General features: G+C 51.1%; 1 protein-coding gene across 1 annotated transcript; it reads right to left on the minus strand.

The window, feature by feature from the left end:
* Positions 1-933: 933 nt before the first annotated feature.
* Positions 934-17,112, minus strand: LOC128727709 (homeobox protein aristaless). The gene is made up of 4 exons (XM_053821647.1): positions 16,829-17,112; positions 14,342-14,387; positions 1,578-1,840; positions 934-1,435 (listed from the first exon to the last, which is right to left on the minus strand). Exons 1-4 carry the CDS (start codon positions 17,110-17,112, stop codon positions 934-936), a joined length of 1,095 nt encoding a protein of 364 aa, XP_053677622.1.
* Between the last annotated feature and the right edge of the window lie 7,703 nt (positions 17,113-24,815).

The following is a 24,815-nucleotide window of genomic DNA, read 5'->3' on the forward strand; positions in this document are numbered from 1 at the left end:
TCCTTGATCGTTCGGTTCATCTTTCGCACGCAAACGCCCTGCCACCCTGGTCCGGTTTCGTTTCGGTTCATTAGCAAACGGTGCCGCTTTCCAACGGTAGCGCCGGCAAGGACGACATACACAGCGCCTGGGGCCGATCGAAAATGGCTGCCCGGAATCGGTTTCGAAATCAAAGCCTTCCGCCCATCAAAATGATGCATATTTTCTTCTTCTTTTTGGTATCAAAAATATCCCCTTTCGTTTACAGGGCCACCGATCGTTCCCGGGAGTTCCTTTCCGGCCGTTCGAAGGACGCACGTCAATGCGGAAAACCAGAAGCTTTATTTCCCGCGGGCACAACGGGCCCTTTGTGTTGCGTATTACATTACATTTTTTGCCTTTCTCGGGCTCTCTCTCTCTCTCGCGCGCGCGCTCGCATTAGCAGGAACAAAGCCGAACCCAGCATCGCATGGTGATAATGGTTATAATCATGGTGCCGCGAGCTCCCCGGGCAGTTCCCCGGGAATAATGATGATTTCGCCGCGACATAAGCGATTTCGATCGAGGTGACGGTGAGTCCCATTTGCGGGATTTCATTCATTCGGCAGCCGATGCCTTGGAGATGCCGTGCCAGGGCGACGTTTCATTGAGGCCGGCTTGTTTTTGTGTAATTTGCGGCAATTTAAAGCTGAACCGACGGGGTCCTGGCCCTTTTCCGCTGGCTCGGGCACTTTGTCACGCTAGCGCTACCGGTGGCACGCAGGCGGTTCGACGGGTCTGGGCGGTTGTTGTAATTACGACGGCGTATCCTACGAGAAAGCTGGCTTCCGAATTTCGAAGAATGAACGCTCGTCGAACGGGCGCAAGCAAGGACTTGGATTTTGGACGCTGTCTAACTCGTGGCCACAGTCACGGCTGCTGGAATGCGTCCGCGTGCTGACACTAGATGCGTCCTTAGCTCAGGATATCCCCGTGGCCGTTCTGACGCAGCATTTCAAGGCGCAGCTCGTGCTCACGTGCCTTCAACCGCAGTGCGGCGATGGAGGAGCTACGCCGATCGGCCTGCGGGGGTGACACGGATCCGGGTGGATGCTGGGATGTTGGGGGTGGCAGGGCGGCCTGAGGAACCGGCATCACTGGTGACAGTGCAGTCGGTGAGATGGGTGGTGACGTTGGTGAGGGTGGCACAGGACCACCACCACCGGGTGGCAATCCTCCAGCCGAATGGGGCAACTGTGGGGGTGGTGGTGGTGGTGGTGCCAGGTAGTCCACCATGGGGCCCGAGGGTGGGGGCTTCGAGGGCAGACCGGGTGGGGCACGTTGGGCCGCCGAAATGTTCGCCAGCAGCGTCTGGAAGGAAGCGGTCGGGGCGTAGAGGGGTCCCACCCCCGGGGGAAGCAGCGGTGGGGGTGGCGCTCTGCAAAATTCGTCAACGAAGGAAGAGAACGGTGAGACGCTACATTCGATCCGATCGAGAAAGAAACAGAGAGCGAGAGAGGGAGAGAGAGAGAGAAAGAGAGAGAAAATAAAATCTGTCAGCAAGGATGGTGCGGGCGTGGCGGGTGGTCAGGTGGGATGAAGGACGCAGGGATGCTTACCGGTGGAACTGGTTGAAGTAGGCCGAAGGGAGCACGTGGCCGGCTCCAAGCGAAGGATAACGAAAAGCGGCCAGACTGGCCGCATCGAAGGGCTTGCGCAGGTTAAATCCAAGATGGCTGAATGGGTTCGGTGGCAACGGCGGTGCGACGACGGTCGCCGAAGGGACCTGAGCGGCACTGGCAAGGTACGGATTGTACGGGTGTCCCTGCGGGCCGACCTTCTCCTGTTTGCGCCACTTCGCTCGCCGGTTCTGGAACCAAACCTGAGAAAGCACGAAAGAACAATGAAAACAATGGAAAAAGAGAAGCAAACAAAAAAAAAACAAGCACGGAAGCACGGTTAGCGAAAGCTGTTGCGGCCGGCGAAATTGAATTACGGAAAATTACTGCCCTTTCCCTTCGCAAAACCGTTGGCCAACGTGCAGGACGAGAGCTTGCCTCCAAGAACGCACGCAATTTTTGAGTAGGAAATCGTGCGCAACAACCAAACGACGACCAACGATGGAGACGCGACGTTTCGGCCCAGGACGAGCCATTAGACGAGGCATTATCAACCCCGCGGACGGCGGACTCGCCAAAGCGTGCCGATAATTTAATAAAAACTTCGCCAATCCCACCGGGCACGCGGGATGTCCCGCCGATGGAAGGAGTGGAGGGACAGTCCGACGCGAAACGTGCCCCAACCGTGTACTGTTCAATTGCTTTAATGTCGTTCCGGGAATCGAACACACCGGAGGGCTCGTAATTTTCCGTTTCGGGGGTCGATTGCAATGATCATATGCTTCGCGTTCTGCTGCACGCGATGATTATTTGATGATGGATTCGGACGCAGCGTGGCTCGATCCCCAAGCGCACGATGGTTCGATGTCCTTGAGACGGGGGTGGTCGAATGGCACCGAAATGGTCCCAATATGGCTCCGTTTTGGAAACGGGCAACAGGAAAGAGCAAATAATAGCTTCGGTTGCCTGTGGGATAATATATATGTATTGGCGAAGGCGAACTGTAAGGCACGCCGTGTCCTTTTCGGGGCTCAAATCACGAGTCCGTGAATTAGAGGCGTTTCATAATGAACGCTTAGGGGGAGTTTGCAGTTTTGCGTTAGTGTTTGTAAACAAGATGGCGTAGCCATTTCGAAACTAAATCCATGCTTAAATTGTGCATTCATCTGAGACTAATTTCATTGCCCTCAATCGCGAATCAGCCTACTAAGACGTGATCTGAGCTTTGACTGCTCGAAAAACCCTACGCCAAGCGAAGAAAGTTAAGTGCTTCAACCACCTTAAAAGGGCGTTTTTCCTAACCTCAATTGCAACCATTCTATTAAAGTTATCTGACAACCAGCGCCTCCCAGCGTTTTCCTAGTTCCATTTTCCAGCCCAGACCTCAAGCACCGCAGATTGGTCTTCCGACTCCTAACGAGTGATTCAATTAACGTAGGCCCTCAGGAAACCGCCCCGTTGCTGCCGTTGGGGACTCCAACATGCAGTTGAATCGTGCTGAAACCCACACGAGATGCATCTCTTCGGAAGAGAGAACTCTCCGCCATGGGAGTGGTTTTATCGGGTTAATTAAATCTAAAATCTGTTCGAGCAAGCGAATGATTGTCGCAGCTTGAACTCAGCAGACAAAAACTCATCCCAAAAGGGCTCTATCTCCCGGAGAAGATCACCACATCAAGCTCTAACGCGGCCGCCGGAACAGGTCCACTCAAAGGGCTGCTCATCTCACGCAACTTTGTTGGGTCCTGCTTGCTTTTACGGTTCATTAAACAGCGATAAAACGCGAAGCATAAGTGTCCCCCTAGGCGATGGCGACGGCCCTGCGATGCTCGTTACCCGCGCGAAAGGACTCGCGGCGTCCGTACCGAACCGGCCCCAGAGACGTTCCATCTTGCCGGAACACCGGTAATTGACCGGTTTCCGTGGCACCGGGCCGCCTCCGGGGGCTGGCAGCTGATTGGTGCAATTAACACGCCTCGCCTCGGGAAACCGCGTCGCGAACGCGTGTCTGGATGAAAATGGATGCAAATTTTCCACCCCCCCCCACCCCCTCTTCTTCTACCTCGTCGCCGGTCAGGACGAGCGTCTCGATAAGCATCCTGCAACGAGGCAGTATCCAATTTAATCGCGTCCTGATTTATGGCCGGTAAACGCCTTAAAACCAATATTATCGTTATTGAATCCGCGAACGTGGGTGGACTCGTTGGGCAGGGGGGGATGACAGGTGGGGGTGGGAGAGCATATATATGTTCGCTTTTATGTAAACACTCCCGCAGCGGGTGGCTCCGAGTGCAGCGAGTGATGATGGCGTTGTTTTTCTCACCCAAAGCCCCGTAGCACGGCACCAACAATGGCGTCGATGAAGTTTTATGTTTATGCCGTGTCCTGATCCTTGTGCACGCGAGCGTGGGCAGCATTCAGACGGCCACAGTGGATTCGCTTTTTGCGCTGTATCGAGCAGCGATAACGAGCTGCAGTTCGCCGTTCGCCCCGTGGCGTAATTAGAAGGTGACACAAGTACACCTCCTGCTTTTGGGTAGCAGCGATCCTCTCGATCGGTGACGTGTTGAAGGGTGTGCGTGATCGCGCGAAAAACTCCCCAACAGGGTGCGAAGAAATGACGGCACTAAGCGAGCGAACAGCGTTAAACGGAGCTTTACAGATCAATTAATGGTGCGTATCGGCGCGAGCTCGCGCAGCTAGATAAGCGATCTAAATGTGTCCATTCGGTGGTGACGACGATGGCTGATTGAACCACGGTGATACCGGGAAGTTTAGGTTTGTGTGTGTTGCTCCGATCCAGGGCTGGCAATAATTTTTCGTCTCGTTGCCGCAGCCCGGTGCATTCGCGCCGATATCCGACGAAATGCCGGAGCCCAATGCAACAGGTGATTAGCGAGCTCTCGTGGCCATCGTTAGCCAGCAAGCCCTCGAGATCGAGACCTGCGCATGGTCGGGGAATGCGAATGGAGGGAAAGAGCCCACGGACTCACGAAAAAACAAAAAAAATCCACACATCCCCAGCAAGGCCGCCCTCCCGGGGTGAATTAGATTAACAAAAGCACCATGCTGCGCTCAAAACACATAATTTTTATCTCCCTTTGCCCTGGCCATCGGTCGCATTCGATTTCGGTGCCGTCGGTGCCATCGAGCCAGGCGACGAGCGGATCAATCGGCGTTTCCGTCGTGACCGGAGTAGAGAGAGACGGAAAGAGAGTGAGTAAAACAAAAAAAAATGAGAAAAAGCTCCTCATAAATACATAATCGAAACTAATTCTCGCTCTATTCTTTTCCATTGTTTATGATGCGCGGCGCATCCGCCGCCGAATGATACTTGGCATATTCTTTATATTCTCTCTCGCTCTCTCTCTCTCACTCTCTCCTACTCCTGCCCGATCCGCGGTGGATCGGTTTACACAAAGCGAAGCGTCCCGCGGGAAAACCAATTACGGGAAGGGCACCACGGACGACCAGGATCGGGCCGCCCGATTCCGACTGGCCAGGCTAAGACTTTGGTAATAATTTTAGCTACGCACGCTTACCCGTAATACCCTGGATTGATTTTAAATTATTGATCACCGTGAGCCACTAAGCGGCCTGTAAAGTCCGCCGTTTCGGGGCGCCTATTAGCGGTTTATTTGCTTTTTCCGATGGCGACGGTGAACCGGTGTCCCGGGTGCGTTGATTGCGCGCTTTCTGTTGGTTTAGTCGCCAATTTGTCATCGGCGATCATGATGCGATCGAGACTCGCGATCTTCACTGGGTGATCTTGCGATCTCTCTTTCTCCCGTTTACGTAGCTTCACGCTACAGATGAACAGTGGAATGGGGTCCAGGTAATGGTAGTTTTATCAGCTTTTCATCAAACGTCTAGCCTAATCCATCAATCACCATCAAACTCCCCATCAAATGGGGAGCGTCCATTTCGTCCCGAGTTTCGACCTCAACCAAATGCTTATCTGTCAGCGCCACTCTCGACAGAGCTCCCACAGCAACGTTAGCTCATTGAGTCGTTGCCAGACCGTTCGGTTGGTGAGCCACAAGTTCACGGGAAATAATGATATAAATTTGATTAGAACCTGCCCCATCCGGGTGGTCCGTGTGAAGGCCAACGGTGCCCAAGGGCCGTTTCTCGCCCGGGTGCGCCAGAGAAGGAGTACTACTTCGCACCCATCAGACTTTGAGGGTGATCGCGATCGTTTGGGGGTTATGTTTGTTATGTAGCTGTCTGCCCGACGTCGGCTCAGATAGGTGCATGCTGAAGGAGTTCGTTTTCAGTAACTCGTTTATGTCACTGTCCATCGCATCGTGCGTCTTACCGAGCGTCGATCGTAAGGGCCACGATCGTAGGGCATCTCACAGATGGAGCCTGTCTCCCGCTGGGAAAGCTGGGTACACAATCAAGCTCGTTGGGACCCAAGAGTTGAGGTGCCTACTGAGCGAAGAGGAGCCCATTGGATGGCGATTAATGGCGTGAGCAAACATTAAGCGTGTGTAATGGAACCATTAGCGGAGAAACCCATTCCGCACGGGTAATGAAGCTCGAGCATCCTGCACGTTCTGTCAAAACGGTTCACCCAATCTGGAGTGCCGGTGTCCGTCACGCTTGACAGGACGAAGCTATTAAGTTTCGGTACGACCTGAGGCGAGAAAACCCTGGGGATGTTTAAGCCCCCGAAGGACTCTCGAGCGAATTTCAACACGCTCGAAAACGTCCCGTTCGGATCAATCACATTCTTAACGTGTTGCAACACGAAGGCATTGCAATTTTGCATTGGAAACGCATGAGATAAACCGCACCGTGAGATAACGACGCGTTTGCGGCAGGAAACGATGCCAAAATAATGAACCGAATGTGTGCGAATTATAATTTTATTTCCTTCCCAAAAATGGATGCCAACCGACTGCGGGGCGACTTGTTATTGAGAGCTCGGAATCGACCCCGAGCGGGGGCTCATTTAAAAAATAAAAACGAAACGAACCAAACGTGAACCAATTTCAGCGGCCATCCCACTTATGTGCTCCAATCCCGTGGCGGCATTCGGTGCTCCGGGCTGGCAGCACCACGACGGCGCAACAAAAATCTTTACGTGGCCCACAAAATATCTCCGCAGACATATAATTTAGTATTATTAGATTATACCATAATTAATGAGTGATAATGTTACCACCTACGTGATTTCCGGTCGAACGTGGAGGAATTCATGGCCGGGGGTTTGTCTGACCCGACGGGTTAGTGAGGAGTAATTAGTAGGAAGCCCGGGCGTTTTGCGGGCTTCGGTTTTGGAAGTATCCGCCTTCGATCGCCCAACCGTCGTCTCCTTTCTCTCGGGGCGAGTTTCGAAAACAAAACCGCGAGAGATGAGCCGGATGGATGGAGTGGAGAAGGAAAAAAAAAGCATAAAAAAACCCCCGGCGAGCTCACGAGCCTTTTCCGTTTCGAATCGACGGGATTTTATTTGACACAGGCATGCCGACGGTGGAGCAATCCGTCGTTTAATAAACACGTCCTCAAAATGACCCGGATGATCCAATTAGGCACACAACGATGCCGCCACGAGACGGTCTGATTGATGGAGCGACTGGCTCACGCGACCGGACAGGACATTGCGCGATCGGTCAAAACAAAACTGCCCTGTCCGTTGAAGGAAGAAAAAAAAAAGCACACACTCACAGAAACGCTCGTTCCCGGTATCGAAATTCACCCTGGAACCCTGGAAGCAGCAAAGTGGCTCGTGTCACCGATAAACGTGTTTAGTGTCATCTTATCGAACATCCAAATCTTGTCGTGCGGTTCGTAGAATCTCGGCCCGCGCGTACTACGCGCGGCACTGGCGCCTTGTTGGAAGAATGGGCTGGCCGAGGATCATCGGTGTTCTGTTTTTTCTTTCCGCCTTGCTTTTGGCCATCTTTACCGGACCATTTCCTGCGCCTTGTGTTTCGTGTTCCACCTGTGGCCGCCTGCCTGTGTGTACGTCGGAGGGGCCGATTTGTTCTGGGCTGGTGGCGTGGTACCGTGTTCCGGAACTTGCTGTCTCGGTTTCGGTTTTATTGCGGCCAGATCGACGCCCATGTCAGACCGTGGGATTTTATGTCGCAAGCTTTCGACGATCGGTGGCTGTGAAGGGATGCTCGCAGGGATGAAGGAGCGTTCGAAACGCGTATTGATGATCACGTTTCCGAGCATGATTGTTGGCTTTCAAGCGTGGAGGATCGGTGACGCATCCTGGAGTGTGCATCCATTTCCTGTGCGATCGTCGGGCTGCCCTTGGCTGAAGGGCGATCGGGCTTGAATTGACTTATCTTGCAGTGGTGTGTGTCAGCGATACGTAACGCGTATTACACGCGAGATTGGGGCATTTTTTTTTTAACCGTATTGGGGTTGATGAAATCGATGAAAAAGTGAGGTTAGATCGTTCTACTAGACGGGTTTCATTTCGGGATTCCGCGAGAAGATGCCTCACATTCCAGCGCTATCTTAAACACCCTGACGCCATTCGCCGTCTGTCTGGTGGCTTTGAAGCGCCAGCCAGCACCAGTGGAAAAAGGACCGAGCAAAAAGCGCGCGTCCTATCAGTGCGCAATAAATCCGCGCAGCCACGGTGAGGCTTCCACATTTGCTGCCGCCGCCGCCACCGCCGCATGCGATACGCACCGCGGTGGGGTAATTAAATTTTCAGTTTTTGATAAATGTGCCTCCGAAATCGTGGCTCCCAGACTTGCGGATTGGTTTGGTTATTTATTTTCTCCGTTGTTTTTACGCTCCCGACCAGCGCAAGCACGCTCTTAAGCACGTTTTTAAGCCTTTCGGGGGAGGCTCCCTAACGTGGGGCCAAATTTCCATTTCGCGGTCTGACAAGTGATATGCAGTTGATATGCGCCGTCGGTAGGCGTCGATCGGGCAGGATGGGATGGCGGCAAACGGCCAGAATGAGCGGCCGCGCAGACGCAGATTATCGTTAATTAAATATGCAAATATTTGACCCTCGCGAGATTAAATTAAGAGCATCGTTTCCAGCGGTTGTGCCGGCTCGATGGAACTCGGAAAGCACGGAAAGATGAGAAAAAAAAACAGGCACAAACGCGACGATGCCGCCACGGGGTTTGATTGGGTCCCCGGGCCTCTTCGGCGACACCACACCACCGCACCTGCAGCACCCCTGGGCCAATCGATTAGGGACGAAATTTATATGAACGACGGTAATTAAACTGTCAAAATAATTTAGAAAATTAATCAAAAAAACTGAAACGAAAAATTAGGTCTCGGGCAAACGCAGAGCTTGGTTGGGTGGGTTTCAGTTTTTGCTGTGGTCTCTTCTCCGCCGTCGCTTGGGTCCCTTGGCAGAGGCTTCAGAGACGATGCCACGAAATCGAGGAGCGAGGAAAAATGGTCACAATAATTTGCTCACGCCATAGTGGCTGCTCGCTAACAGGACCGAGTTCGGCGGCGGCGGCGGCGAATAAAATTCTTTTCTCTTATTTTGTGTGTGCGTGTCGCTCTTTTTTTTTTTGGTTTTGTTTTTGGCACCAAAGCCCGCGCGCCGCAGAAATGAGAGAGAGAAAGAAAGAAAAAAAGCATGCGGCATAAATTATATTTTTCACGAGCGAAATCAAGAACGCGTCGCCCGAATCCGAACCCCGGAGACGGTAATGGATGTCGGTGCGGTCATTTATATTCCGCCAGGGTGTTAACCGGCCAAATTCGGGGTATATTATGGGCCGCGTCTTAGCGGGAGTTTTCATTTGAAACGAAAGCCCACAAAGCCACAGTCACACACGCGTACAAACGCGGCAGGAATGCAGGGATACAAATTGGCTGAATCGAGGGGTGAATCGGTTAGCAGGTTCGAGCCGATCGCGCCCGTTCACCGTCACCTAACGAATAGCCTTAAATCCTATTACGTGCTAAGAGGACCTTTATGAAAGCCCGCTGCCGGTCCCGGGGACGGGATGAATTACGGTGACAAATGGGAGATTAACGAGTCGGTGCCGTGAGCATGCCGTGCTGAAAGGTTAAGTCGACCCCGGCCAACATCATGTCTCATCAAACGGTTCGATAGGGCGAAGAATGGGTAAAAGCTTTCACGGCAACTGCTGCCGAATGGGATTCGTTTGCGTTCGATTGCTGGTGTCGAGCCGCCGAGCACTTATCGCTGCTTTATGGGTTCGATGTTCGATGGCGATTTGGTCGGGTTTTGGGTGCGCTTTTTTCCATATTTTTTTTGCCTTCTCCTTTTGAAACAGCACGGTTTTTCCTTCCGAGAGCTAGCCAACCCAACCGGACAGGGACAATTTCACTGGAAGCGCTTCACGGAGCAGATGGGAAAGTGGCCTGTGTCCGTGCGACTTCTTGGAAAAAATACAGTTACGATCCCAAAAGAAAGTCTGCCCACTGGGGTCTGCCACGAGAAATGCACTTCCGCCGAATCGAAAGGCACACATGTGCGCCCTCGACGACTTCCGCCCATTCCGAATGCAAAACGTGCACCCTTCCAAAGGGTTCGAACTGTCTTATACAATACGCAAAACCCTTGTTGCCGGGCGCCCTTTCGAAACGGGGGCCCATTATTAGCGCCAAAACCTCTCCCCGAAGCCCGAGTTTCACAATTTGCATCGGAATCGTATCAATCAAATGTTCTGCATCATTTATTGGCTTAATGTGATATGCGCGTTTCGGGCGCCCATGCGTAGCAACATGAACGCTCTCAGGCTCGGTTTCGTTTTCGGGGCGACTTTCTGATACCTCACCGGGTGGATCGGGTGGATGGTATTTTCGCGGCATTTTCCGAAAACCAGCTGTTTAATGAAACAGTCCTACGCACTCGAGTGGCCGCCATTCCGTACGTCAATTAAATTCATTAGCGACGCGCGCAGCTCGCTCCAAAAACGGTCACTTTTCTCTTCCGTCCCCGGACGCTGGGTCGCCCTTCGAAGGGCAGCTCCGGTCCTCGCGAGCCGCGCAAAAGCTCGAATTACAGGACGCCATGCTGTAGAGGGTTTGCGCACGCCAGGACCCCCTCGCACGAACGGGCATTTACGACGAAACTGTTTGATTTCTCGCAGAGTGATCATTTCCAATTCGATCAATAATTGAACGATTCCCATCCGGCCGACGAAAGCGCCCGCAGACGCAGGCTACCTAGCGCTACTAGCCCCTATGTTATTTCGCCGGATAAATGCAACGTTTAGATGCAACAGCTCGCGAGATTCGCCCGAAACTCGGCCCAAGCACACCGTACCGCCAGCAAACGAATCGCAAAATTAAAGATAAACATTAACATATCGCCCAATCACACTCTCTAGCCAATTTAGCGATGCCATTTGAGCCATCCAGCCACCTGAGCCCGCGCGGTCCGTCCAGCGGGTCCGTCGTTAAATGATTGTGTATGATTATATGCAATAAAATTAATTAGCAAACTACGGCGGGCCCGAACGAGAAAGGTGCGGCATTGCGAGGCGAACCTTGCAAATGCAAGCCTTGAGCCTTTATTCTCGGTATGAATTTATGCAAATATCGCTTCCCGGATCGCGCAGCGCTTGCCAGGGAGCGGGAAATTCTCCACCGAGGACTCCGATCGCAATGATATGCCCGCGGGGAAAATTCGTGAGACTTGATAATAACGATCTCCGGACACACCGCTCTCTTTTTCATTCGTGGCTCGCGGTGTTCCGTTCGCGGCGAAGGACGAAGGCGTGCTGGCAGAGCGGCAGGATAACACGCCGACCAGGGGTTGGACTTTGGCTTCTGGTTTTGACCGCCCTTTCCCGAGGGCTTTTGCCTTCGCTAGAAATGCGCTTCCCGTGCGGCCAATTACAGGCATTTGTCTAATAGAAAAATCGTGATTATTCTCGTAACGGGCTGTAAATTATGCCGCGCAATGGCCGCCGGGGTTTTCCGCGAGCCACGGCGAGTGCCGCTGGAGCGAAGAGGAGGCTTCGGGAAATTGATAGCTGCCGAACGCATGATGAGTGGGTAGGGATCGCTAAATTTCACAGCACGTAATGGATAAAAATGACCCTTTCAATCGCGGTTTACTTAGGCAATCGCAAAAGTGTGACTGGTGGCTGGGAAAAATGGGGAAAAACGATCGTGCCTGATCGATCCATAAACGTGTCCTGATGATCTGAATCATGTTTAACGGTGTTTAAAAGACTTTTACCTCTTTATTGTTAAGGAAAACATTACTTTTAACACACCTTTCGAAAGGTTGAAGCCTTCATATATAAAAGAGACTCAATAGATTTTTCAGCTATTGCTTCCTTTTCACTCAGTGGTTATTTACCAATAAAAAGCTCATTTCTTGACAACGTTTACCCATTTCCACGCTCCCTTCAGGGCGGCCTCTAGTCCTTGCGTTATCCTTCAACCGTTATCCCTACTTGATCGGCTAATTATCCTTAATTTTCAATGGCCTCCTCTAATGGCCACGCATGCTCTGAAAATGTGTTTGTTGTTTTTTTCACCGTCCATATTTTTTTTTGTTTCTCCACTCATCTCACGAACATTTGTCCGCGTGTTGGCGGGAGTAGGTTGGAAGCCCTACCTCCCAGCACCATCCATAGACTCCTATCTATTTGCATAAATTAGGCCGCGCGATAAAAAGGAAACTAAAATTCAATTATGCCATTTACCGCGCTAGGATACCGAGCAGCGGCACAATGCCGGGGCAAGGTGTAAAATCATCGTCATAAAAAACAACTAATTAAAGCAATAAATTTCCGGGCAGCTCAGCTGGCTCGGCCCCATCCCCCTTTTTTGTTGCCACCGGGTGGCGGGTTGGATTGACTCGAGTAAAAAATATCAACCCGCCACCGGCGCTGACCGATTGCCATTAGACGACATTATATCCATTAAGTTTTCCCTTCCCGGTGGCTAGCCACGGTGGAAAATGGTCGCCACAACGGCGCACAAATCAGGCGCAAAAGGCGAATAAAAAAAGAAAACGCAGCAAACCAGTACCGCCGGCGAAGGGCTGGCGTAATCGTAGGTGACATTGCTTCAATTTAGCTCGTAATTAAATCAATCTAAATTTATCGCCTTCCACACGGGCACTCCCATGGACCGCGGGGGCCAGTTGCTCCGGTCGAGGGCAGCAATTATGGGGTCCACTTTTTCCCTCTATCGTGTAATGTCTCTCTCGCTCACTCTCGAATGCACCCAGTCCCGTGTGGTGCATTTCCTTCCGTTATATACAGCGAGGTTGAAGCCAATCTCGTGTCGGTGGGTTTTCCAGCGACAAATTAACCCGCTCACGACTACCAACGGGTCATGTACACGTCCATTTATACGCGTGATTCCACATTCATCGTGCTCGAATCGGCCCCGTCTAGCCGTCTCGCAAGGAAGCCCGAACCAATCGCCGTGATGGTGCCGTATGCGTATGCCGGCCCTCGAGCCTCGTGGGCTTATGTACTATGTTGGCTCTGGGCTGGCCGTTCCCATGTTCACTCCACCCATCCCAGACACGCTGGAGGGGAAAACTTATGCACGGCATGCGAGCATGCACCCACTCGCCGGTTTCGGTTTTCATGTGTGTGGTTCTCTTTCGTTCGCTCCTGCGACCGAGAAGGACCACGTTCGTACGCAAACATACGCAAGCGTGCATGCCGACCGCCAACCAGCAGCATAATAAATATGCTAATAAGCGTGTTTATGCGCCGGTCCGTGCGTGGGACTCGGCGATGGCGTGGCGCGACGTGCAGCGGCGTGATCGAGTTCGATAATCTGTTTGTTTAACTAACCAGCCGTTGGGTTTGTTTCACCGTGCGCTACCCGTGGAGGTGGAATCGATGGCTTTTTGGCATGAACGGAGCCCTTCGAGGGTCTTTCCGTCGTGATCGGTCATGTTGGTGAGCGGATTACATCGTGAGGGTGCATGCATGTGTGGAGTGCCACGTACCCATATCATGTGCAATCATGTTGGAGGCTCAAAAGGATGCCATATTTGAATTCACAGGGCAAAACATGCATGGATCACATGGCCGAAAAATCAATACCTTTAGTTTGTTCCATTTTGAATTCTACTAGCGGTTGAAATGTCTTGATTTTTCAACGCCATTAAATGATATCACTCAATTTATGCAGGAAACATTCCTCATTCATTCAAAACGAACTTTTCTGGGTTTTTTTTTTACCAAGAACCACTTTTCGCTCCAACATTCTCGTGCGCGTTTTGCTCAATTAGCAGATCATCTTCGCACGCACGTGATTTGCTCTACGCGAGCTAAGTTAAAGCTTCATCAAATGATACCGGTTAAGGAAGTGAAACGAAACCTCCCTCGCAAACAAGGACGAACTGTGAATGGGGGGTTTTCTCCGTTCAACACGAGCGCCAGATAGAGCGGCAATGGCAAGCCCGCACAGCAATCCGAATGCGAGCTAATTTAATTTGCTTCCCTTTTAACAAGCAATCGGTAGGAAAGTTGTACTAATGACGTTGCGTGATACGCTTCCGTGCCCGGTTCGGCCAGCTCGGAACGGAATGTCGTTGCAGCGCTTTGATTGGCGAATGATGCAGGGAGGAAAATTAAGCGGCAAAAAAATGGTTCATTTCCTCGGATTTAGTTGCCATTTTTTTTTCTTCTCCACCCTTCTCCAACCCAAACCGTTTCCCCCAACTTCGCTCCAGGCGTCTCGTGGCAGCGAACCACGGCCTTGCGGGCTCGTAATGAGGGGTAGAGATGTTTTCCGAGTTCTCCCCCCGGGCGCTAGGCTTCCTAGAACGTGCGCAGTGAAACGCAATGGTGGGCTTCATTATGACTCACCTGTATCCGGGCCTCCGTCAGTCCTATTTTCATCGCTAGCTCTTCCCTGGAAAACAAAATGAACAAAATTAGATGAACGTTCAACGGTGGATCGAGCACGGCTCGGTTCGTTCCTTTGTCCGGACCTCCCCTGGTGCTGGTGCAGTGCGCGTTGCAGCGTGCATTAAATATGCTCAAGAGGTACTAGCTTCAATTTCTTTTCATTACACCTTAATGTCAACAACTTGGCTCGCGACTTGGCAGCACGGGAAATGTTTGCAATCGGGACCGCCCTCCCGGCGGATCTAGCTAGGGGAATCCTCGTGCATCCTTAGCTCACCCCGATGGCGGTGACGATCGATAAGTGATGTGAGTAATTAAATTTTAATCAATATGCAAATTGCATTATGTTTTATGCTAATGCTCCCATGCCCGCCGCACGCTTTAATCGTGCGGTTTCGCTGTAAACTGCGGTTGTTATTTGTTGTTGCAACGTTCGCTTCATTAATTTGGCACCCGGACACACGCCCCATGGCGCGTTGCACTCGCGCTCGAGCGAAATAGAGCAACAAATGCAACGACGGTGAGGAAAGCAACATGTACAGGAGAAGAGAAAAAAAAACACACTAAGCAATAACAATTTCTTTACGAACGATCTCGCGATTCCGGGGCGTTTCTCGGTGACATTGTGAGCTGGCTGAAACCCAGGCTGGCCACCATCCGGGCTTAAAAAAGCCGATGATTATCGGTAAGCCCATGTTTATTTATTATGTTTACGTCCTTTCGCGGTCTGCGTGTGTGTGTGTGTGTGTCACAGGGATGGCGAAGGAAGGCCGAGTGGATGGAATGTGCACGATTCGAGAGCACGTCAGTCAGGCTCTCGTCAAGCGTTATGATTAATTATGAATACAACTGCCACGAATTCTGCTAATGAGCCCGGCTGCCCGCAAACCGTACGAACCGGCGCACGCGAGATACCGGGGCGGGTGTGAGCTGTCTTTGGAAAAATAAGCATGCGAAACGGTTCCATTTCCATTAGTTTCAATTTAAAAATTTGCGTTTAAAAACCGTGCATTTTTTTCGTAGTCGATCCAAGTAGGCTTTTATAAAAAATACTCCCAATCCAACGTCGGCGATGAGTGTGAATTGTGTTCATGAAGCACACACTACATCGAACAGCGTGTATCGGCTCGGGCGCAGATCAACGTCAGCGTGTCTACAACGGCAATTAATGTCAAAATGTCAACCGCGGCCACAATAATTCTCAATTACCCGGGCATGCCTTTTTATGCTCCCTAAATATATTGCCCGTCTGGGGGAAACCATGTTATCAGTGAATATTTTTATACAACAACAAAAAAAAAATAAACTACACGTTAAACTAATTACCCGCTCCGTGGCGAACCGAGCTGGGATATGATTTTATAATTCATATTAATTAAATTGTACGTACATTTTAATCTCGCGTGTGCTGCCGTGGAAACAGAGAAGCACATTAAATATAGTCATCCACCGGTGGGAGCACCGTTCTGCCTGCCGAATTGATACAGTTTTCATCGGCTTAGCAGTTTGCTTACGCCCGGCAGATGCACTTTGTGCCCGGTGGCTTCAAAGCCCTCCACACGATGGGGACAAACGCGAGATTGTGTCGTCCTCTCCGCCCTATTTTGTGGCACGGGAACGGAACGGAAGAGAGTGCCCGCAAGATGCATAATTTGGTGCATTTCGCACCCGAGCATGAAATTATAATGCCATGCAAAACTTTTAAAACCCCGAGCGGCGGGAGTGAGCGAGTAAAAAAAACAACAAGGAAACGAAATAGCACGGTGTGGCACTGTCATTATTGTTAGTGAATTACTACTATGCAACTGCAACTCGGGCAGAGCCAGCGGCAGGCGAAGGATACGACCGGGTGGACAAGGGAAATGCAACTCGAGTTGCATTTGGTTGCACATTCGGAACCGACACACAAGCTCTATCACTTGTAATGCAAAAGGTGTTGGCGGCTTTGTTGCGGGTAATGAAATGTTGATTAAATAATTGTCGTGGTCAAGCCGCCCGGGCGGTGACGAGCCGGCGCTATTTGTTTTGTGTAACGACAATAATTGGCGGCCCATTACTTTGCTACACATCGTGGCGTTTGCTGATTGTCGTGATTGTTATGAGATGCCGCCTGAGTGCGGGTGTGCTGATGTTGCAACAGTTGCACTTTGGGGTGATGCAATTGGTTCCATTCGCTTTGATGCATTTTCAACGGAAATGGAGGAAAATCAGCTGTGTCGTTAGACACATCGAGGGGTGCTGTTTGCATCCCTTTTCTTCATCAAAATTGATTTGTGAATGAGAAATCAATTATTCGGTAAAATAAACATTGAAATCAAGCAGTTCAACTAGCTATAAAACACATGGATATTTTTACGATATCATTCGAAATATTTCCACTTTTCTGATACCAGCTGCCTCCAATTCAAACACCTCTTTTTCGAGGCGCCATCATACAACCCTTACCTCGTGAACACGTCCGGGTAATGCGTCCGCGAGAACGCCTTCTCAAGCTCCTCGAGCTGAAAGCTCGTGAAGGTCGTCCGGTACCGGCGTTGCTTCCGCTTGGGCGCAAAATCGTCACCGCCATCGTCACTGTGCGGGTCCGAAAGCGGGCTGTTAGGATCACCGGCGCTGCTGCCCATCAGTTGGCCGGTACTGGCGCTACGCTCGTGCGGACTGCCCTGCGGCGGCCGAGCCTCATGGGGTCCGATGTCCTCGAGCCGGCTGGCCTCGTCCGATATGCCCATTGGTCGACTGGGCTGCTCTAGGTTCGCCAACCGTGCGATGTTGTAAATTTTGAACCGGTATTACGCGCTCGCTCGTTCCGAGCTCGCACGTCCTGGTCGTCCTGGGGTCCGGAGGGTTGGCGAGCGTCCCTTGGCGCTCTCCTGGAGGCGCTTTCCTGTGGAGGATTAAACAAAAAAAAAAAGAGAGCAAACGTTAACGTAAGAACGAACGTCTCACAAGGCGGCAAACGAACGAGAGATAACAAAGCGAAACCGGACTTCGGCTTGGGCCGGTGAAAAAGGAAGCCAAGGATAATGAGCATTAATTTTGCTAAATTTAATCAAATGATGGAAAACTTCATTTACAAGATAAACGATATTTCCCGTCCCGTCGCACAGCGCGCACTTGTGGCCGGCGCTTGCGAGATTGCATTCCGTGCATTGTGCGTTGTTTCCCACCGGAGAAATCCCGCCGGTAGTAAATGGCTGAAATTGCCTCCCGTATCCGGGCTCAGCGGTACCGCTGGTCGGCTGATTGCAGCAGTTCTACGCCCCAAGTTGAGCTTTTTTTTTCGCTCCTCCCGACCCGTCGGAAGCGAGATCATTTATCACACCTTGAGAGGCCCGATTATGCGTGGCATTGAGGGCGATCGAAGTAGCAAAAAAAAAAACAAAACAAAAAAGAAGCATAATTCAATGTGCGTATGTTATGAAACATCCTTCCCCAACCGTCGGCATAATTGGGCAATCAGCAGATCGGAGCATATCGATAGTGTTGCAGCGTAATTTACTGACTTTCATAGTTTCCGCTGATAGGAGCGCACTGTCCAAACCCATCCTAGGCTGAGGGCTGTCACGAGCAAGCAGTCCATCATAGCACCAGAAAAAAAAAGAGCGCGTACACATCAGCTCGAGAGCGACGACGCTCGGAAGCTCGGAGTACAACAAGTTAATTTTCCCTCATGACCATAAGCTGTTTGCTCGTTGCGGTGGGTTCTTCCTTCGTCGCGGTTTTGCTCGTCACCCTGTACACTCTGTCTTTCCACCATCCAACCAACCGAATCCCTCGAAGGGGGTGCAGGCATTCCGTCCAAGGGCTCGCGCAATTGGCATGCAACACGAGATGAATCTTTAAGCAGACAGGCGCGCCCCTTCACCGGTAGTGTGGTTGGGCGGCTCGACAGGGCTAACGAAGGGTGCAGAGTGCGACTGCTCGCATGACTCCACTCGCGAAACCCAAAGGCGAAGAACCGTCGAGAGCCACATCAGGCAATCGCTCGAAGGGCTGTGTGGTTTTTTTTCCCCCACTTCGGTTACAACTCTATTTACCAATCATCCTTTATTGGATAGTCACAATCGATCGCTGATCGATCGGTGTGCGAAATAGGAAGAGCAAAAAAAACCGCGCGAGCACACACGCACACACAGCAGCCAAGGGGAAATGTGTGTCGTGCAAAAGGGCACGGTGTAAAGCACTGGGCACGCTCCCGCCGGTGACGATGGATCGTTTGTGTGAAACGGGGTGAAAAAAGAAACACAACCCACGGTTAGGATCGATGGGAGGGAAAGCAAAAAGGGCATACCTCCCAGAACAGAAGCCGTGTGGATGGCTGTTGGCACGATCCGTCGTCCTCTACGGGATCTAGGAGCGCCCTTAAGTCGGCCCAAGCACACGGTAAAAAGGGATGCAGCGCAATTGAAATTACCGTGAAGATCGTTCCTACGCCAGTCGAGCGACGAACGCGCAAGAACGAATCGAGCGTTGAGTTCATTTACAGACTTAATTATTTATGGAGTGTAGCAGTAATTGATGCTACCAAGTGTAGCCGGGGCCAGTTTTTGTGCCAAGCGACAGTTAGAGGGCTCTGCTTTTTTTTTTTGCTGCTGCTGCTGGTTATACTCGCGCTCTGGCGCGCCGTTTCCAGCGCTTCGCTTTCCCTGGGGTGTTTCCGATCGAAGAAGATCGCTCGCTTGGGGCAGCAAAAGGACGGATCGCTTTATAAGGCGACGGAACCGATCGGGGTTTTGCTTGGTGGATTGGGGCTGTTGGGCTGTTTCACGTTAATTGCCACCGGCTCGGGTGAATTGCTCCCGTTTTTCTTGCCCATTTGACAAATGCCTTATTCAGGACTGATCAATCGCACTAACTGCCACAGAGCACAGGTGGTCGATTGTTGATTGTTTGAAGCAGCTTTTAAACTTGAATCCATTTAAAAAACTATGCAACAAATTTTGAAGCTTTTACCTCCTGGAAGCTTTTTCTTCTTGCTCATTCCCATGTTCTCGGCGTCCCATTGCATGTGCATGCGAAAAAGTGTGAAACCAAATGATTACCATAATTGCGCTGATAATAATGATTACATTTATTAATATTACTATTATTGCTATTATTTTCGCTTCCTCCGTGCGTTCGGGGTGGAATCTTATCAAACATCAGCCCGAGTCGGTGAACAAGATCGCGCGCTATCGCGACGTTTCGCATCGAGAGATCGCAAAGCCGGCCCGGCACCAGCAGTCCCGAATCGATTTTATTTAATAATGAAAATTAAATACTAATAATTGTAATTTTCTGTAACGAACGCCATTAAACCGGATATTGAATTTCGGTTCCAGCATCCGAAATCGCCCGGCGAACGCATCGGTGCGGTCAGGATTCCGCCAAGGTTGGAAAGAAAATTACCCGCACCGTCGGTGTTTAACTGTAATTGGGTTAATTTCTGGCATGAATCGAACATCACCGATGGTGAGATTAATCTATTTGTAGCGAAAGGAAGCCAAAATGGGCTTTGAAGCTTTTTTTCGCTTGAGCGATGAAAATGAACGATCGCGCTGTGCGATCGTCAAAGGAAATCTGTATCAGGGTAAGGAAACTTTATCGCCCTAGCACACAACTATCACTACACGTGAAAGCAACAGCGCGAGTGCTGGACCAAGTCTGAAGGGTTTATCGCGCCTACGGTGAACGCAAAAACATGGCCTCAATCTAGTTTTATTTCTTAATTAAATCATGCCGCTGGACACAACCAATGCCAAAGCCGGGGCTTGATCGCGAAAAGAAAACCGTACCAATCCGCCGACCGATCGAAGTGTTGCGTTCATTAGCCGTACATAACGACAAAGCGAGCAAATCCATCTCCTCACCGAGCACCGGTTTGAGCTGTAGCCTTGACCAGAATGTTTTATCGATTAACTGTGCGAGCATCACGAGCAGGCGAAACGTCGCAGAGTCAGTCCGAGCTGTGGGTTGGCACCGACGGCTGCTTGAACCCGCGAGATCGGATCGGATAAGATAGTGGAATGTCTGAATCCGTGTTCGGGCGCCAAAGGGTCATGAAGCTGACCCTACGTAGGCTGCTGCGGGCTGTTGCTGACAGTGAAAGCGATACAGACGAAGAAAATTGATTCCTGAAAGAATGGCGTCACCACAGGTGAAAAAGCTCTAAAGCTGAGAAGGACGAGGTTGAAACGAATAAATCTGTCGAATTTTGCTAGCAAAACGTCCAATTTTGGTACCATTATTCATCGTTTGGCATTGCAGTCCGCCTGCTAGCCATCGCTCACGCGAGAGTGATAATTTTTGTGGACGTGCCTCGAACATTAACATCCCTTAACGTTCTGCATCCGCTGCCCGAAACGTCCCAAAGGTGGAGTCCGCTTTTTTTTTCGCTCACGAAATGAAGCAAAAAGCTATTGAAGAAATCGATCAGCGTACTCGCATTCACTCTCTCAAACCCGAGCCAAAGGATGCATCCTTCCCACCGACCAATCGTCGGCGAACATGTGAGCGCGTGCTCATTTCGCAAAGGAAGGCGATCCGATCGGCCGTTCGGTCGAGCCTCCGGGAACTACATCTTGTTTATGAATTTTTAATTAAAATAAATTAACAAGATCACCGTGTGTCCTGCGCCACGAACCGAACTGCGGCAGGCACGATCGCTGCCCCGATTGCACTCGGTGCCGTTTTTTTTTGCTCCTCTCAACCAAGCGCTCGTTTTTCATTCATTTTCACAGGATCTGCGTACGCAATCGGTGCAGCCCGGCTGGTGGTAGCCCATGCAAGATGAACGAAACAATTCGAGGGGTGTGGAAAAAGTTTAATAACATTTAACTAGAACCGATACGATCGCCATTTGCTTGGACGTCCACGGTGCACCGGGACTGCTAAGGAAGGATGTTTGGAATCTTGTTTTTTTTGTTGTTTTCATTCACAGCTCCTTCCGCTGCTGCTGTCTTGTTTTCCCAACCGAACTGGTTACGCTGTTATCGATAATTAAAAATTGAAGTATCATTATTGTTGTGCGCACTTCTGCACCACGCGGAGGTTCCGGAAGGCATCGCAGGCGGATTGTTATGTCTGATCCGGGGCCGATAAGTAAGCGTTTTAAAAAATGAGAAGGTCGAAGGCTCCTGCGCTCGCTCCACACAGACCGAGGCTTTCTTTCTTCGGTTGCTACCATCGCACCATCGCACACGGTAGGAGGTAATGAAATTAGCAGTACGCGAGCAGCTCATATTGGTTGCTGATAATCTGCCAATTGGAAAGCCGTACAACCGGTGCATCTCTCATTTATGCTCAGTCTGCGGCAGCCCTTAACGCACCTGAAAGCCTCCACCCGACGGCCGCGTGCTTGGTTGTCTCGATTTTCTTGTTAAGATCAGTATGACGCGATAGCGCTACTCGTTTGGGTGGAAAATAAGCCTTCAAAACGCAAATCGAATCAAGCAACGCCCGCAAATTGCAGCATCCTCACGCCGGATGCGCGGAACGGAATGAGGTTTCATATTTTATTCATTTGCTAAGTACACCTCTCCGCCGGCGGGTGCGGCATTTTTGCTCGCTGCTCGCCATCAATTTCGCTCGTTCGTCCCGTTCGCGTCCCACCAAGTGCGAACAAGCCCCGGGAGAGCTCCAGGAACGCTGAGGGAGCCACATAAAATTAGTGGCAAGTGAAGCAAGTGCGAAAAAAGCAAAGCCTGCCGTCGGTTGGCCGGTGCACGATCGACTAACGAAGACAATGAACACGAAGGAGCTCAATTAGACCGCAAGTGACGAACCCCACGGGTTGCCAGCGTGCAACAAGCGAGCTGATTCTGGTGCACCACAAACTTGAGGCAATTAAAACGTGACTGGACAGTCTGGGTGTATTCAAATGCGAGCTGTTTGACTGTTACTTTCAATTTCACGAAGGGCAATTCGCTAGTCATTATTAACATTAACATTGTTTGTGTCACTCTCATCGCGTGTAGCGCAACGAATTGACGTGGTTCCGTACGATCGTGTACGATCACTCCTTCGCAAACGACACAACCAGCTGGAGGGGAGATTGGCAATTGAAATTAAAATAAAATCACCCCGCGCAGGACGTGATCATTAATTCATTTTTGGCATTCCTTCGCGTCCCATGCCTAAGTCAAGTAAAACAGCACATTGACCATGCGCTCGTCCCCGCTGGTGCTGGCATGTGCGATCACCGTACTGCTATTTATTTAATTTCCTGCCGTCCACGCAGTGCATTATTTCGCCCGCTCGATCCATCCTCTCGTGCGGTACGCGGCGTGTGGAATGCGATCGACTGACAGAAGTCAACCCAGTGACGTCCCATCCTCAACTGGATCGCTATTTTGCTGCAGAAGTGCGTGCGTACGTTTTTTTCTTCTTCCTGCGTGAATCTCAAAGCGAACGATGCGCGAGTGTGCGTCGGTTGCACACGGAATGCGCATTTCAAGACGAGAGTCTATCGATCCTGCCCCGAGTCCGAAACGACGTGCCGCGTGGATGTGATTTGCTGCCCAGGAGCGGGATTCCGATGCGTGCCGCGAAACGAGCCTTCATTTGGCCCGTGAGTCCCGCGGGGCCAATCGCGCCAGTTTGGCGAAATAGCTTGCACCCAAAAGCGTTGGTTCCAACCATCGGAAAACCGGCTCGACCCGCTCGACATTGAGCAACGGACGTCTCTCTGGGGAGGATCCCGTGGTGCCATTCCTGCAGCAATAAACGCTGACTGACCAAGTCGGGACGTTGCAACGTTTGAACGCTGGTTGAGGTGGCATTTGGGCCGTCGTAAAATCTGCAAACCCTCTGCTAGTGCAGCTCAGGATCGTCCGTAGCTTCGAAGACATTTTATTGTCGTTCGAATGCACCGAACGCAAGGTGGCTCAATGGGTCCGATGGCTTCCGCGTGTGGTGCAATCTACGACACACATGCCGAGCCCTCCGAAATGTGAATGATTGCATTCATGCCGCACCGCAAATGAGGTCCACCGGTGACAATGCACTTCCCATTGTGACCCACTTCGATCGGCGAGTCACGCTGCCGGCTCTGCAGCGTACCATTCATTATCGCCTTCCTGTCTGTGCTCTTTTTTTCACTCTCTCACTCGCCTTCATGCCAATTTAACCCATCCCACTGTTGGCTACAACCGAGGCCACTGACTAGGATGCTCACTTACTCCTGCAGTGGCCCCAACAAAAGCCTCCCCTCGACTGCCGACTGCCGAGCGCATCGGATTCCAACCCTAACGGCTACATTTACGGGTGCGATTGTGGTCCGACAAGTCGCGCCTGAAAGCACGTGAATTTCCATCTCAATAAATCTAAATTCAAATTAACAATTATTTGCAACCACTCGGGCCATCCCCACTCTCCGATGCAGCGCGAATGCAGCAAGCCTTCCACACAATGAGTTGCACTTTTGTGCGACCTCCCTCACAGGTGAGAATCGCGCACACAGGAAGAACCTCTCGTGCTCGAGCCGCTATTAGCTGCCCCACGGACACGGGCCTCTAACGGGCCTCTCGGAGCCGTCGTGGTACAGTGGAAGCAACGAGGCAGCGAAAAAAATGCCTTGTGTCATGTAATTTAATTAATTGTGATTTAATTTCGCTCCCCGACTCGCGCGATCCCACCACAATTGAGTGAATCATCGCGCAACCCACGCCGGTGGGATTAATCGTGGCACGATGACGAGCGGAAGAGTCGACACAAATGCGACTGCCAATGCACAATGCCAGCCGCCATCCGGTTGCGGCGTTGGGAGATGGAAAAATGAACTTGTTAAATGCATTCGGCCTGGTTTGGTGGATGGATGTCATAAATTCCGCTCATATCGTTGGATTGGAATTCACAGAGCGAGCGCGTCATTGTGTTAGAGTGCGCATTGGTGCACTAACGTGGATAGAAATTGGCACAAAACTCGTGGAAACAAGCGGTTGTGGTGCGATTTAATCGAATTTGCTTCACTACAACTCTGCCGTGTGTGATGTTTTCTCATCCGAAAGCCACGCCACATCGGTGCGAATAAGTACTCGCTTTTTGTTTCGTCTCTCCAACTGCTCCTAATCAACACCATAAAGGCCGCATTCGGCAAGGACACACCGCTTTTTAAGGGTGCATAATTGCATTATCTGCGCTGCTGCCGTTTTTGACTTCTTCTTCGCATGCCACCTTTCGATTGTGACGGTGAAACGGTTGCGATCACTTCCAGATTGGTTCGCGTCCGATCGCAGCATCGCCTGATTGAAGGTAATTGTCAGCGAACCTCGCAGAAGCGGCATTCTGGGACGTAGTTGCAGCCTGCCAACCTGTCACTAGCTCGAACCATTTACACGCATCTCGCGCCCGCCCGGAGGCTCGCAGGTTGAAGCGTTCCGGCGCAAATGACATTATTGTTATCCCAACACGCTCACCGCATCGGTTTACATCAAGTGCCCACCCTCGGAGTGTG

Source organism: Anopheles nili, chromosome 3, assembly GCF_943737925.1.
Source record: "Anopheles nili chromosome 3, idAnoNiliSN_F5_01, whole genome shotgun sequence".
NCBI lineage: Eukaryota > Metazoa > Arthropoda > Insecta > Diptera > Culicidae > Anopheles > Anopheles nili.